The 14522-nt window shown below is 41.7% G+C and overlaps 1 protein-coding gene and 1 long non-coding RNA gene across 3 annotated transcripts in view; both read right to left on the bottom strand.

Annotated features, from left to right (window-relative positions):
• Window positions 1-983: 983 nt before the first annotated feature.
• Window positions 984-2011, bottom strand: LOC133984024 (uncharacterized). The gene is made up of 3 exons (XR_009925390.1): window positions 1889-2011; window positions 1439-1555; window positions 984-1292 (listed from the first exon to the last, which is right to left on the bottom strand). It is a non-coding gene; the product is annotated as an uncharacterized LOC133984024 (long non-coding RNA).
• A 1552-nt stretch (window positions 2012-3563) lies between these two features.
• The window catches only part of dyrk1b (dual-specificity tyrosine-(Y)-phosphorylation regulated kinase 1B), an 82943-nt gene continuing 71984 nt past the window's right edge, over window positions 3564-14522 (bottom strand). For both annotated transcript variants that reach the window (XM_062422290.1, XM_062422289.1), the window contains exons 9-13: window positions 12311-12451; window positions 9882-10002; window positions 6432-6614; window positions 5654-5757; window positions 3564-5066 (exon numbers count right to left, since the gene is read on the bottom strand). In XM_062422290.1, the coding sequence (XP_062278274.1) occupies window positions 4551-5066; window positions 5654-5757; window positions 6432-6614; window positions 9882-10002; window positions 12311-12451 (1065 nt within the window). In that variant the 3' untranslated portion in view covers window positions 3564-4550. The remainder of the gene's footprint in view (window positions 5067-5653; window positions 5758-6431; window positions 6615-9881; window positions 10003-12310; window positions 12452-14522) is intronic.

The following is a 14522-nucleotide window of genomic DNA, read 5'->3' as shown; positions in this document are numbered from 1 at the left end:
ATTATTTTAAAGTTACATTTGTTTAAATCAAGTGAATTGGTGTCATCTTGGATTTCCAATTGTCCTACACCCTGCTCCACAGCTAAACCTCTCCTCTGCGCTCTGGTGAGAGCGCTAATGGAACGTTCAGCAGATGCTGATTTAACTTCAGAGTTGCCTTATATCCTTTCAAACTGAAGGATGCTTATTGAATAGTTATGACTCACTACAAGCGCAAGTACAGCAAACACTGCTGATCTGAATGTTTATGATAACGTGGCTCTATAATTAATGCTTTCTATGAAGTGAAATTAAATGTGTGAGAGGATAATTATACAATGTGGATTCAATCACCCCCTCACCATCTGTCTTGGCAATTTCCTCTGTCTCCAAAATGTTTGTACACATGAGCCAGAGTTTAGCTTACATACAGGTGCTCACATTCTGCCGTCAAGTTTGTTTTTATAAAACACAACTTTTGCGTGGGAAGTGTACCCTGCGTGGGAAAATGAGACCCCTGAGACCTTTGTTGGAGCATAGGAGCCATCCTGAGAATGACCCACTGACTGGACTGGAATAATAGTGAACATTTTTTTATTTATTTCGACAGTCTGAGTGTGCATACCCACCAATAATGTATTGCTCTTGCTGTGTGTGGTTGCTTTTTTTGTCCAGATGGTTACAGCAAGACGAGAAGGCGACGTATAACTCTAAAAAATGTAGTATTTATGATTATTGTTTTCTGGAATTGTGCAATACGACTCACCAATAAACTTGACATGATTTGAGATTATATTCATGCTTCATCCATTTCAACCTTCAATCCTTTGTAACACTGTAGATAAAGTATTAGTTAGGGCTCCGCTGGCTTAGTCCACTACTGCTTAGAGAGTGTAATTCAATCACTGACAATACACAAGTGAAATGTAAGTTGATGTACTGATAGCTTATGGTACTTAAACTTATGGTGTTTCACAATTAGGTTATTAGGGAATGAAGCCGATCCACACATCATTTTTTGAAAAATATTTGTTTACTTATTAATGAACAATAGGCAAAATAATAACCATTATAAATGATTAATTTAACATGTTTGACGTCTACTGAACAGGACTGAATTGCCTTTGATCTCTAAATGATGCATGTGCCTGTAAATTTGGGGTGCATGTTGCTACAGATGTCTCAGAGGTAGGTATGGCATGGCAGTTGAGCCCCTGTGGATGGTGGAGCATCATGATACCCTGCTGCATCATAAACCAGCCCAGGCTGCAGGTCAAAAAGCCTCCTTCCAGGGTCAACTCTTGAAGCAGCCTCTGTAAAAGATGAACAACACATACACTGATAAGTAAATCATGATGTAGACACAATGGAAAAACTGGCATTACACACTATATTGATTTTTTTTTTTTTTTTTTTTTACAATTTACTTCAAATGGATAGAAGCACAGATTATACAAACCTATGTTTCTTCTCTCCTACTCCTCATCTGACCACCTCACACCGGCTCCTCTGCTGGTACAGCTCCTCTGAGGCGGCAGCCACTCCGCAGCCTGCCTCAGAAGACATGATGCTGCGGCTGCCCTTACACAATTATAATATAACGTTATAATTTTATAAGCAACAAACCAGACTCTGGCTACATTACACTAGCAACTCACGTTTTGGTCAATATTTGTACACACTAAACGCGCAAAAACCCAAATGTCACAGCCGTTTGCCAGCAGTGCTCATACAATCCAACAGAATGATCAATGTGTAGTTGTTAGCTTGGCTACTATGTTCAGCTTGTTAATTTTCAACTACTAGCAGTTAGTTAATGTTAGCATCGGAAAGCTAGAAAGCTAATAACAACTGGCACACTACATTACAAATACGTTACTAATACGTTACTCTCGCTTGCATTATGTACTTACTTCGTTACTTGACATCACAACAGTCCCGTTGTTTCCTCAGTCAGCTGTTTCGTCAGTGGATGGAAAGTGCTTCACTGAAAACAGGCAGGTAGAGGGGGAGGAGCGGACGGAGAGCGAGGGGAAGGCGAGCAGAAAGGGGGGGGGGGGGGGGGGGTGTGCCCCTGCCCCAGTTGATTTGGTAACATGCAGTCCAGAACTGCGACGTCTAGCGGTGAAATTGAAATTGCATTTAGCCCCTTTAAGGCAGGAATGCTACGCATCTATTCCGCCTTGCTGTTCAGTTAAAAGGTAGACAATGGAAGGGCAGAGTTGCGCTGCCAATAAACCATCTACAGCTGTGTATATGAAAGGGACGCGGGCACAGTGGGACCGAGCTGGAGCTGTAGTGTTCCACACCACACCTCTAAATCAGGAACAGATTCTCTTTACAGCTATAATGCAGGTTCTCTGTAAGAACGAGGCAACTATTGTAGAGTGTTGACCTCGTCGACTCATATTTACTTTTACTCATAAATACATATAGCAAAATAAATGTAGGAGTTTCTTGCCATCTAAAGATGAATCTCTCTCCATATTCTGATGGTAAACCTGATGCTGTTGTCCTCCCCAGTACTAGACACTGCAGTAGGCTACTGTGGGATTTTGGATTTGCATCATGGACAAAAGTTACTGAAGGTATTGCAAAAACCACCAAAACAAACTGTCACTTGAAAACATGAGTGCATGTCATGCAAACAATTTTTCTTCAAAAAACAAACCATACCCAAAAAACCTTTAAAAAACCTCAAGGAAATAACCTAAAATTGAATTTTAGAAAAATGACAACTGCTGACCGTGTGACCACTTAAATGATCAATCTTAGATTACAATTACATAAATTAGTCTAAAAGTTGTCAAATTAATATTGTTTATACGACCATATGACAGAAATTATCACATAAAAATTGTCTTAATAAACAGACAAAAAGATTAACAAAGTTGTGAGTTCAAGTTCAGTTGATTTATTTAATTAAAATGATGATATAAATTAACTTTATTTAATTAAAATGTATTTAATAATTTTCCAATTTCAGTTTTGGTCTCAAAACGCCATTTCCACAATTAGCATTATATTTACAATCATGGTTCATGGTTACATGATATATTTTGTGTATTTTTCTACATTTATTTAATGTATTTATTAAATATTGTACACTTTAGCTCTCCATGGCCATAGCAACATATTTAGACTTCCTATAACATGAGCTCTAAATGCATCCTATAGGAGGTGTGAAGGCACATGGGAGGAAGCAGAGCACCAGAGCATCCTGTGTGACCTGTGGATGAGCTTCATCCTGACAAGGCATGACGTCATGAGGTCGTGGATCAGGTTAGTAGGAAGAAAAGCGGAGATCTTATGTTTATTTGACTTTGGTGTGCAAAAGTATACTCTTTATTCTTATTATATATCCAACTTTATTTTGCCCCAACCCCTCCCGTCCACCCAGCCCCCACAACCAGTGACATTCCCATGTCACTAGTTACTGTCACTGTTACAATAGCCAATCAGAGCTCACCTGCAGAAAGAAGGCAACCAAACAAAGAAGAGCAGAAAAAGGGTTACTTTCAGTTTGTTTTTTCTTGTTAAATAGTAATAAATACATTGAGATGCAGTGGTTCTTACTTTATCCTTTTATCTTAAGCAGAAGGGTTAAAAAGTTTTTTTTTTTTTTTTTTTTTAATTTCTGTTTCTATTTCTTTTTACTTCTTTATTGATCTGTGTTGGATCTTTAGCAGCAATCCGGACCAGTTGTCATGGTGATTAGCAGCACAGAGAGGAGGAGCTGTCTGGAGGAGAAACACAACAGGAGAAGGAGGAGAGGAAGAGGAGAGCAGGGAGAGGGGGAGGAGGAGGAGATCCCTATGAACGCCAAGAAGGCGTCAGTGTCCTGTCACCTTCTCTACCCTCCTCCCTCCCTCTCTCGGCACTCCGTCACAACCAGGTGGAGAGCAACAGAGGGAGGACACAAAATCAAAGAAAAAGAGAGTTGAACACAGATAGGAGAGAGAATCCATGAGTCCTGAATCTGTTGCTGTTTTCTCCATTTGAAACCAGCTTCTGTCTTCTTGATGCAGCAGTAAGTGTGTGTGTGTGTGTGTGTGTGTGTGTGTGTGTGTTTGTGTTTGGGGAAAGAGTGCTCATCTGGAGGGGCTATAAATATGGATATACTGTCATAACTAACCAGCGTGAACATTAACATGTGCTCTCCTTCCACTTACAGCCTCCAAATGGAGTAAAATGTAAAAGCATGGCTCCTCTATGTCCTCTTCATCTTCCTCCTCCTCTCCAGGCTCAAACAACAACCAAGTAGAACACACAACTCCTCAAACCACAGAAAAATCAAATAATATTAAACAACAATAATAATATTAATAAAAACAAACTTGTCACAATCATTCCTTTCCAATTACAGTCGCAACAAAAGACAAAAAACTAAAACAGGATAAAAAGGAGAGTTTTCCCAGCATCCTCCTCCTTCCTCCTCCCCCTCTCATGCAGTACAGACTGTCTCCTTCAGCACAAAGTTCACCTCTTTGTCTCTGAACTCTGGCTGTATGTGTGTAGTTGTAGTAGTTGTAGTTAAAATTGTATGGCTTTAGGGCATGGTTCAGGTTTTATCAAGAGTTGGCTGGCCCCTCGTCTGAGTCCGGCCTCCCTCTGCCCCCCGCAGCAGGGTTATTGTTGTTAGAGGCAGGGTAGTAGTCATCAGGGGGCGGGGCTTGTGGCCCTGGGGCGGTGGGGGCCGTCCGAGTCCGGAAGGCAGACAGTCCAATTGGCAGAGCAAGGGGCAGGGAGGCAGAGCCAAACTGAGAAGCCTCCATGGAAGACACCGCCCCCAGGTGATGCAGCCCTAGGGACACGCCCACATCCATGCTGTCACTCATCTGGGGTGAGGATCCCTGTTGGCCCCCCCCTCCACCGATGCCCGTCTGTCCACCCTGCCGCAGGCCACGCCCACCATTCCCATGGTGAGAGTAAGTCGGGTGGGGGTGATGGGGTGGGTCCAGGAAGTGGCGCTGGTGTTGTTGGGAGGCAGCCGGCTTATGGAGCAGCAACTGGGTGTATGCTGGGTCCTGACCCCCACCTCCACCATCACTGCCTGGCCACATCCTCATCTGCTGCTGGGAGGGAGCCTGTTGGAGGGAGTCCAGGACAAAAACACAGAGCTGAGACAGAGTCCAGAGGTTCTAACATCCCTGCTCTAATACAGAAACCGGATGTAACACAATCACCTGATGTGAGGATCACTTCTTGGAATTTTATAAGGGGCGATACTGACAGTTTTGGGGACTTCAATGGATTGGCAACATGTAGTTGATTGTTCAAGCAGATCATTTACTACTGCATCTGTATCTACTAGCGCAACAAATCCTTTAAACACACCAACTAAACAATGAGGAGACATGCAGAGCTGCAGTGGAGCAAACTGAATAAAAACAATGTTGTGGGACCTTATGCTGTTTAGTAGGAGGTAGGAACCTGGATTCTCCACTAGTGTATAACATTGTATCTCATGTCCAATAACTCCAATAAGTTACTTTACTCACTTATTAAACAGACAATGATAATGAGGATTTCTAATGACGAAGGCCAAAGTTTTTCAAATATAGTGGGAACAAAAGGAAGAACCTTGTACCAAAGCTTAAAGCTTTTACTTCAGACTCATCGTTGTCATACCAGTCTACATGTAAAGTTGGCAGTCATGTAGTGCGGTTTATACCTGAGGGCTGGTCATCTCATAGTCTGAATGTGTAACAGCAGAGTTGTAGTAGCGGTTACTGTAGCGGTAGTTGCGGTTGTCATTGGAAGAACCACTGGAGCCACCTGGAAATAATACAGATGAACATTAAACTCTACTATTGGTTGCTATACTACTGATATACTGATGAGTAAAAATGAGTCATTCATTTAATCTTATCTGGTTTGTCTTACTTTGGTACTGCCTTGACTACAAACCATATAAATATAAGCAAGTGTGGAGCCCTGTAGTTACTCTTCCAGCATCACACAGAGATGAATCCCTGCTGCTTTTATTAGGGCGGTGTCTCACTTCAAGTTTGGTTCACTTTGTGTGACTAAAGGAAATATATAAATTGCTTCAATTTGTGTTGCCATTGAGTTGACTTGACAAACAGACCAAAAGGTGGAATTATGAACTTATACTATCAGGTAAGTCACTCACTGGACAGTTTGGGTGACACAGTATTCTGCAGGGTTGTGAACCCACCAAAGAAAATCAAAACAAAGTGTTTTCCAATTAGTGACAGCAGGTTCTGCAGCATTTCACTGCTGTTTCGTTTATCTTCTCAGACAGATACTGCTCACCAACAAACGTGAATTCTGAGCCACAAATTTTAGTAATATTTACAATCATGACAGCACTATTGATGTGGATACTGAGCTGGTGTTAGAGGAGAGGGGAAAGAGCTGGTGATGAACTGTAGGGAGAGAAAAGTCAGAGTGTGTGTAGTTTGTTAAGCACTCTGTGTGTGTTTTACCAGAGCTAGAAACAGAGCTAGTAGTGGAGGTTGAATGGGAGTGGTCCATGGCAGGAGAGGTGGATGTAGATGAACTAGTGTTCGTTCCTTCATCTGTTGTCTTCTTGAAGAAATTGTGCTGCAGGGCGTAGAATGGTGTGATGCGGCTTTTAGGGTCGTAGTCCAGCATACGCAGGATCAGGTCTGGAAGAGGGCAAACAATGACATGATGATAATGATATTTTGTAGTAAACAGGTATGGGTACCTGGTTATGTTTTAAAATTGGGGAGAAAACGTGGACATTTAAAAATACTTTTCTTGCATTTCTACGACACCTAACCTCTTGGATTAAAGGACCAATATGTCTGTACTAATTTACAAAATGACTGTGATACGTTATCAGAGATTGAGCAAGAGATTAAACTAAGGTAAAATACTTGCTTCTCCAACCATAATACTACAGCCCAAATGTTCTATGAAATTTCCATTCCAGGGAGAAACGTCGGTTTTTGTTTTGGTCTGTGATTCTGCCCACTGCCCATTCAAAAACCTGATTGTGATGTTGGCACATCATTTTAACATGTTACGTGCCAGTGTGAAGTAATGCGGTGTTAAGAGGTCGTTGTCATTTTACATATTCCTGTAAGGTCAGGTTGACCCCACCACCCCAGGTTGCCAGATATGAAACATTGGCACGCAAACTCAGTGTGCTGCAGCCATAAAGCAAACAAACAAACTGGATCAAGTGAGACAGATTCCACTCAACCTAAAAACTTGTGTGTGCTTTGAGTCTGGGGAAGAGGGGACGGGGCAGGCAACTGTCTCCAATATTTTGAATTTGGACTGCAACACCCGTTTTAAACGCTTGCTGTCAATGTTACATATTTCTCCTTTACGTCAAGAAACAGCTAGAATGTCAGAGAACAGTATGTAAATGGGTGGATCAGGACAGGAAATGATGATTGGAAGAATGGCTATTTCATATTTGAAATTATGTTTATAAAAACAATATGTAGCCTTTAATGGTAGACTCACAAATCCGTTCGGCATTTCGGCAAGTTTGGTTGGAGTCAGTGGGCCAAGCAAGTTCCATCAAGATTCATTCATTAGAGTTCATTTGACACTAGCCTATCTTTTCCTATGTTCTATTTTCAGTCAATGATCGCAGTTAAGCCAAATGTCATGTTTCTCACTGTTACGTGTGGGCCTGCAGGAGCGCTGTTGCGCCCGACTGGTTGCTTGCTCTCTCTCTCTCTCTCTCTCTCTCCTGTGTCTCTCTCCCTCTGTTGCCCTTTGGCGCCCTCTCTGTCTGTTTTTATCCTACAGGAAAGCACACCTGTCCAGGAGTGGTGCCAATCAACAGATGACAGTATTTGAGGAGGATTGAGTGGGAGCCTCAGTCTCTCTCGAGCCACTGCCCAGTACACAACTACCAGGGGGAAGTTTTTCAGTGCTGGAGTTTTGTTGTTTTAGTTTGGGTTGGAGATCACCAGTAGTCTAGTTTTCGGTTTCCTTTGGTTAATTTCGGATTAGATTGCTTTTCTTTTCCTTTTTGATAGGTTAGAGGGAATAGCTGGGTGAGACGGCCCACTGCGTGGCTGGCCCAGTGATTTCCTTTCTTTTGTTTATTTCAGCTGGGATCTCCATCCTCTTTTTGTTGATACTTTGAGTTCTATTGTTTTACTTAACGTTACAAACGTTGGTTTCATTTAGAACTCTGGTGTCTGAGCGTCCTTTTAAATGTGTTACGCCCTCTCAGCGAGCCTGTATGGTAGGGGGTCCGTAACACTCGCCTTTGTAAACAGTAAGACTCCTGTGTGGATTGACAGACTGTGATTGACAGCCAAAGCATGCTGTGGCAAACAATCAGCAATGGGTTTGACTAAACCAGCTCAAAAGGGCTGTAAATAGTAAAGTGGTAATTGATATAGGGTGCTTAAACATAGTCACCTGATTGATGGGACAGTACGATAATAAATCTATTTTTAAACAGACAAAAAGTGGGGTAACAAAGCCATATCTTTGCCTCCCTTAACTGAATAATGGGGATGCATTTGCTCCATTGCTCATGCACCTATGAACAGTAACTAGTTAGCCAACAACCACACTACTGTGGGCAAGTGATTCTGGGTCATGAATCTGGACCCACCTGGATTTTTATCTTATGTACTACCTTCATGCTGAGGTGCGTGTTAATAATGCATTTGACCAAATTCGCTTGGCACTTAATTAACAGTAGTTGTGTTTGGGCTCTTTCCTGGGTGAAGAGGTCAGTCATTTCTAGAATCTCAAACATATTCAGTAAGATGTGTGCTTATGTGTTAAATATTAAATAAAATATAGTCGAAGAGCTAATAGCAGAGTGTAAATTTCTTCAATGCATCACTTAATGTATGTATGTATGTATATATGTATGTAGGATGTATGTAATTTACATAGTGTCCTCATGGTAATGATTCAATCTTCCTAAATAAGCTAATTTTGGAATTTTCTCACAAGACTGAGGTACAGGTCCTATTATTAATAGCTTTTGATTGTGCTTCTTAAATAAAGGGCTTAGTTTTAATCCATTTTTACTTTTAAAACTTAACTTAAACCATGAACTTAATTTCACAACTTTATAACAAAACATCCCAACTCTTGACAGTCGAGTCTCTCCGCATGTCTGAAGGCACAGATTTGATTGGCTCATTAGCGTAACGTGAGAAGATAGGCTATGCACAGTGGTCTGTGAGTTTCTGAGGGCCGCTCCACTTTAACCGTAATAGCTGGAGAAGCTGCGCCCATTAAAATAACAATCCTCAATGTCATCAGTTATAGGTCCGGGTCCGGATAGGATAGTGTCTGGGTCCAGATCCGGACCGCGTCCACATATTCACCTCTGGTGTATAGTGTGCATATCAAACCCTAGCTGGGTATAGGTGTAGGACAAAAAACAGCAGCAAAGGAAAATGATAGGCTGTCTTGGGAGTTTTTTCTTTACAACTACAAGACTTACCACTGGCTGTTATTGCTAAGACTGATGAAAGTAAAGCTGGTTAGCAAGTGTTCATCATGCATGACCTAACCAGTGTGATGTTTGTTATTTACTGTAAATTCTCAAATAGTGGCCTTTTTTTACCTGAACTTATTTGAAACAGGCTTATAGTAGAGGATCCTATTGACTTCTTACTATTATTGTTATTATTAACTTCTTCCCACAGCACTAATTCCTTCTGTACAACAGAGTCAAGTTCTATTCACATTCTTTGTTTGATAGCAATATTGTTCTTATTTGCTCATCAGTTGCTTCTCAGTTCTTTTTTTGTTGTTAAGTTAACACCATGGTAAAGGTAATTCCAGCCATTCTCTATTCTTTATCAATGTCAGTACATCTGGATAATACAAATAACAACCAATAATCTTTGGTAAACAAATGCATTGTCCCTCTCTGTAGGCTGTTTGTAGATCAGTATAAAGTGCTGTTTTACCTTTAAACTTCAGGTAGTCACAGGGGGCATGTCCTGGCTCCCCTGCCCTTCGTCCCCCTGGGCCCCCGGTCTCTACACCCAAAATCTCATGAAGACGCCTTGTGGCTGGGGGCTTATATTCCTGGAACACACACACACACACACACACACACAAATATTCAGAAAATATTAATTAACATGATGAATGAGCAGTGAAGGGCTTAGTACTATAACACATGCACATACAGTAGGTAGGTTAGAAATGTATGTTCATCAGACGAACACTAAGCCAGTGTAAACAGCTGCTGGGGTCATGATGGAAATGGTCATTCCTCTGATCACACTGATGCCAACCACTCAGCTGGTGATGCAGCTGTGGCAACCATACAGGAAAACTCTGAGCGTTGGCTGTGAGGAACTAGATCTGCACACGAACCGCAAGAAATTATGCTGACTTGACATCCCCACGCCCCTGCCAGTGTTCTCTCTGTTTGTCCTGGGTATCCTCAAATGGTGGTGGTGGTGGTGTGTGTGTGTGTGTGTGTGTGTGTGTGTGTGTGTGTGTGTGTGTGTGTGTGTGTGTGTGTGTGTTGTGGTAAGGGGGGGTGGGGTCCCATGCCCCATCCCATCATTCTAGGACAGTGCCTTATGCCTCTCAGTCACTATAGCTTTTGCAGCCCAGGATAGTCTTGCTGTATCCATATCAGGAGTGTTTACATTGACGATCATGATTACTTCAACCATTTCACAGCCAGGGCTCTGACTGGGACTGGGACCCCACCTGCTGGGAAAAGGGTGGAGTGCACTTTCCAGGTCAGGGATGAGATCCTGCCCCAAGTGGAGGAGTTTAAGTACCTCGGGATCTTGTTCATGAGTGAGGGAAGGATGGAGCGTGAGATCGACAGGCGGATCGGTGCAGCGTCTGCAGTAATGCGGGCTCTGCACAGATCCGTAGTGGATTTACCAGTCGATCTTCGTTCCTACCCTCACCTATGGTCATGAGCTTTGGGTAGTGACCGAAAGAACGAGATCGCGGGTACAAGCGGCCGAAATGAGCTTCCACTGTAGGGTGGCTGGGCTCTCCCTTAGAGATAGGGTGAGAAGCTCGGTCATCCGGGAGGAGCTCCACGTTGAGAGGAGCCAGATGAGGTGGCTCGGGCATCTAGTTAGGATGCCTCCCGGATACCTCCCTGGTGAGGTGTTCAGGGCACGTCCCACACGCTGGAGAGACTATGTCTCTCGGCTGGCCTGGGAACGCCTCGGGATGCCCCCGCGACCCGACCCCGGATAAAGCGGCAAGAAGATGAGATGAGAGATGAGACAACAAGCGAATGAAGGACTGTAAACAGATGCATCTGGAGCCGTTTAATTCCGGTGGGAGGAGAGCTCAGAGTTTAGTTTTTCATTCTTTTGGGATTAAAAAGTAGATTTATCTTTACTCTCGCTTCTCAACCTGTGCATCAGCAAGCTGTGGAGGTGCCAGCATCCACTGTCAGGTGTTATAATTAGTCTGTTTTCGTCCATATTGACTGCTGACTGGAAGGGAAATATACTTGAGTGTACTTCATGGAGGTACAGAGAGGAGAGGAGGAAAAAGAAGAGAGACTGGAGGGAAATAAAAAGGACTGCAGCTACAGGTGAATTTCAGTCAAAGGCTGAATTAAACCCAAACACACACAGACACAGTCAATGCCTGTTGTTGCTCGCTATTTACGCCTAATGTACAGTAATGTATTTAAATTGGCTCTTCGAGGTGAATAAATACAAATGATCTCACATTTTGTGTGAACACAGCATGAGACAGTAACAAGCGTCAATGACAATAACATGTCCTAGGGCCTGTAGCAAAAAGCAAGTTCAACTGTTTCTGCTGACCAAGAAGCAAGAGGACACAGTTAATGCTTGATAATGATAATGATTGATGTTAGTGTAGATGGAAAGTCTAGAACAACAAAATAATTATATGATGACTATATTTCCAGTCATCTGATTGGTCAGTCTTTGATCCGATCCTCTGAAGTCAATGTGCTCCAGAGCTGTTCAGCACAGGTTACCATGGTGATTTAGCCCAGATAAATGTTTTCCTTATTTAAATCAAAGGTCTAATGGTAGAGGAAGTTATCTTGCTGTACAGATTGTAAAGCCCAGAGGCAAATTTGTGATTTGTGATTGTAGGAAACTAATAGAATGAACTTGACTTATCTCACAGTACAGACCACTTGATACTGTGGATCCACAGACTTGGTTCTGGACAGTTTTCACCATTCTTTAGCAGAAAATAGTTCCCAATGAAATTAAGTTTTGGACAATTTGCAAGTGAAGTTATAATATTCACATATATGTGTATTTTTTCCAACTGAAAATACCACATTGTATTCTTGTGCACCATGTCACCACCAGGAGTTATAAAACATCAGATGAAAAATGTGAAAGGAACTGAAATCCAATACCTTCTTGATGTCCTTGTTCTTCTTAACAGTCCACAGACCGTCTGACAGCTTGTCAAAATACTTCCTGGCTTTAGGAGCTGCATCCAGCATGTGGCTGGGTGGGACCCCCAGAACCTCCACAATCTTATTCATCTGGTCAACCTAAACACCACACACGCACACACACATATACAAAATCAATCTTTGTATTGTGTACATGAATGCGGATTGTAGAATGAGCAGAGGCAAGAGGAAATAATGGGAAGTGATGCTGAAAGGGAAAATACATTATTTAAAAAACTATTATTGTATAATATTCAGCAATTCTACTATACGGTACCTAATATGATGTATTATGATCAAATTAACTAGATGTCAAAATCTCATATGAAGTATAATTGATAAGTGTGGTTATGAATATAAAAAGTCTCTGAGATTCAGTACCAGTGCAGTACCGTCCAAACTTTGGACAATTCAAGGGAATTCAAGTGCTTCAAAGTCAAAGAAATAAAATCAAATACCATAAATAAAACAAAGACACCAGATAAAATGTACAAGGGGAACAGACATAAGAGACAAGTTACAACATAAAGTAGCACATTCTATGGATTATGTTTGTTCAAGGATTTGTCAACGCCTGCACGTCTCGCGAAGACTTAGGGTCCATGGCGTGGATAAAAACATCATGCTGCTGTTTTATAGGGCTACAATTGAGTCCATCATTCGCTATGGGATCACTGCATGGTTCTGCAACTTGACCGTAAGACTCAGAGCACAACTCGAGAACTTTGTCAAAACGGCAGGGAAAATAATGTTCACTACCCCCCCATCCTCTTTACATGAGATTTTTGAGGAGGCAGTTAAGAGACAGGGACTTAAGATTTCCTCTGACCCAACCCATGTCCTAAACAAAGAGTATGAGTTGATGCCTTCAGGCAAAAGATATAGGCTTCCCACATGCAAACTAAACAGGTATAAGTTCTCTTTAGTACCATTATCGATCAAGCTACTCAATAATAATAAGGGATGATTTGATGGGTGTGGGTGGGTGTGTGTGTGTGTGTGGGTAGGGGGGGATTTCGGGCAATAATCTCCACAGTGTACTTTGAATCAATGTATGTAGTTTAAATCATTCATTCATTTAATTATTTATACTGTAGTGTGTGTGTGTGTGTGTGTGTGTGTGTATGTGTGTGCGTGTGTGTGTGGGGATGGGTGGACGAAGGGTAGAGCATTGTGCTACTGTACAGTTACTTCTGCTAGATATTTTATGCATTATGTGTATTCTGTGTTTTATGTTTATGTAAAGAGCCATGTGTGACTGTAATCTGAGTGTTGATGTGAGACGCCAGTACTTTCTTTTCGTATGCCCAAGATGAATTTCTCTTAAGAGACAATAAAGATCAATCAATCAATCAATTCTACCATAGCTGATTTTTAAAAGAGCTGATTTAAAGATTAATTTAAAAATTAATTTAAAAATTAATTCTAAAATACGCAATATAATAATAGTAACATGTTGCCATCTGTTGGATTGTGTTAGAGCCTAGCAGCAGCATTTTGAACAGTTTGAAAGTTTGTCTATGTTTCTTAAATGAAAGAAACATGATCCAGACAGTATTATCTGCATTTAATTGCAGAAAATCATTTGCCATCCAGTTCTTAATTGTAATTAAACAGTTTTTCAGTACAGAGAATTTATGGAACTCATCAGTGTACAAATCGTAAGATATGTTGCTAAAACTACTGATTATCTCTACTAGTGGCAGTATGTATGTGGAAAATATAAAATGGGTCCCAAGGCCCATCACTGGGGGACACCACAGGGCAAAACCGCAGTGTCCGACACTGTCCGATCCGTAAAATAGGAGGAAACCCCCTTCAATGCAGTCCATGAAATGCCCACCAGGTGATTTAGCCTGTAGATTAGAATGTGGTGGTCCATAGTATCAAATGCTGCAATTTTTCAGTTTTCCACAACCTTTTCTAGAATTCTGGAGGAGAATAGTAGCCTGTAGTTCTCTGATAGGGAGGGGTCCAGGTTTGGTTTCTTCAACTATGGTTGAACAATAGCCTGCATAATGGAACTGGGCACCAACCTTGATAGAAGAGACCATTTACCATTTAGCTGACCAATCTATTTGGTCTCGGTGCTTACCATCTGGCGTGTAAAAATTAGGGATAATACTGAATACATACCAGCCATATTTAACTGATATGTTTCTGGTGTTGT

This window comes from Scomber scombrus, chromosome 7, assembly GCF_963691925.1.
Source record: "Scomber scombrus chromosome 7, fScoSco1.1, whole genome shotgun sequence".
In the NCBI taxonomy this organism is placed as follows: Eukaryota; Metazoa; Chordata; class Actinopteri; order Scombriformes; family Scombridae; genus Scomber; species Scomber scombrus.
This window is presented reverse-complemented; position numbering and strand designations above follow the sequence as displayed.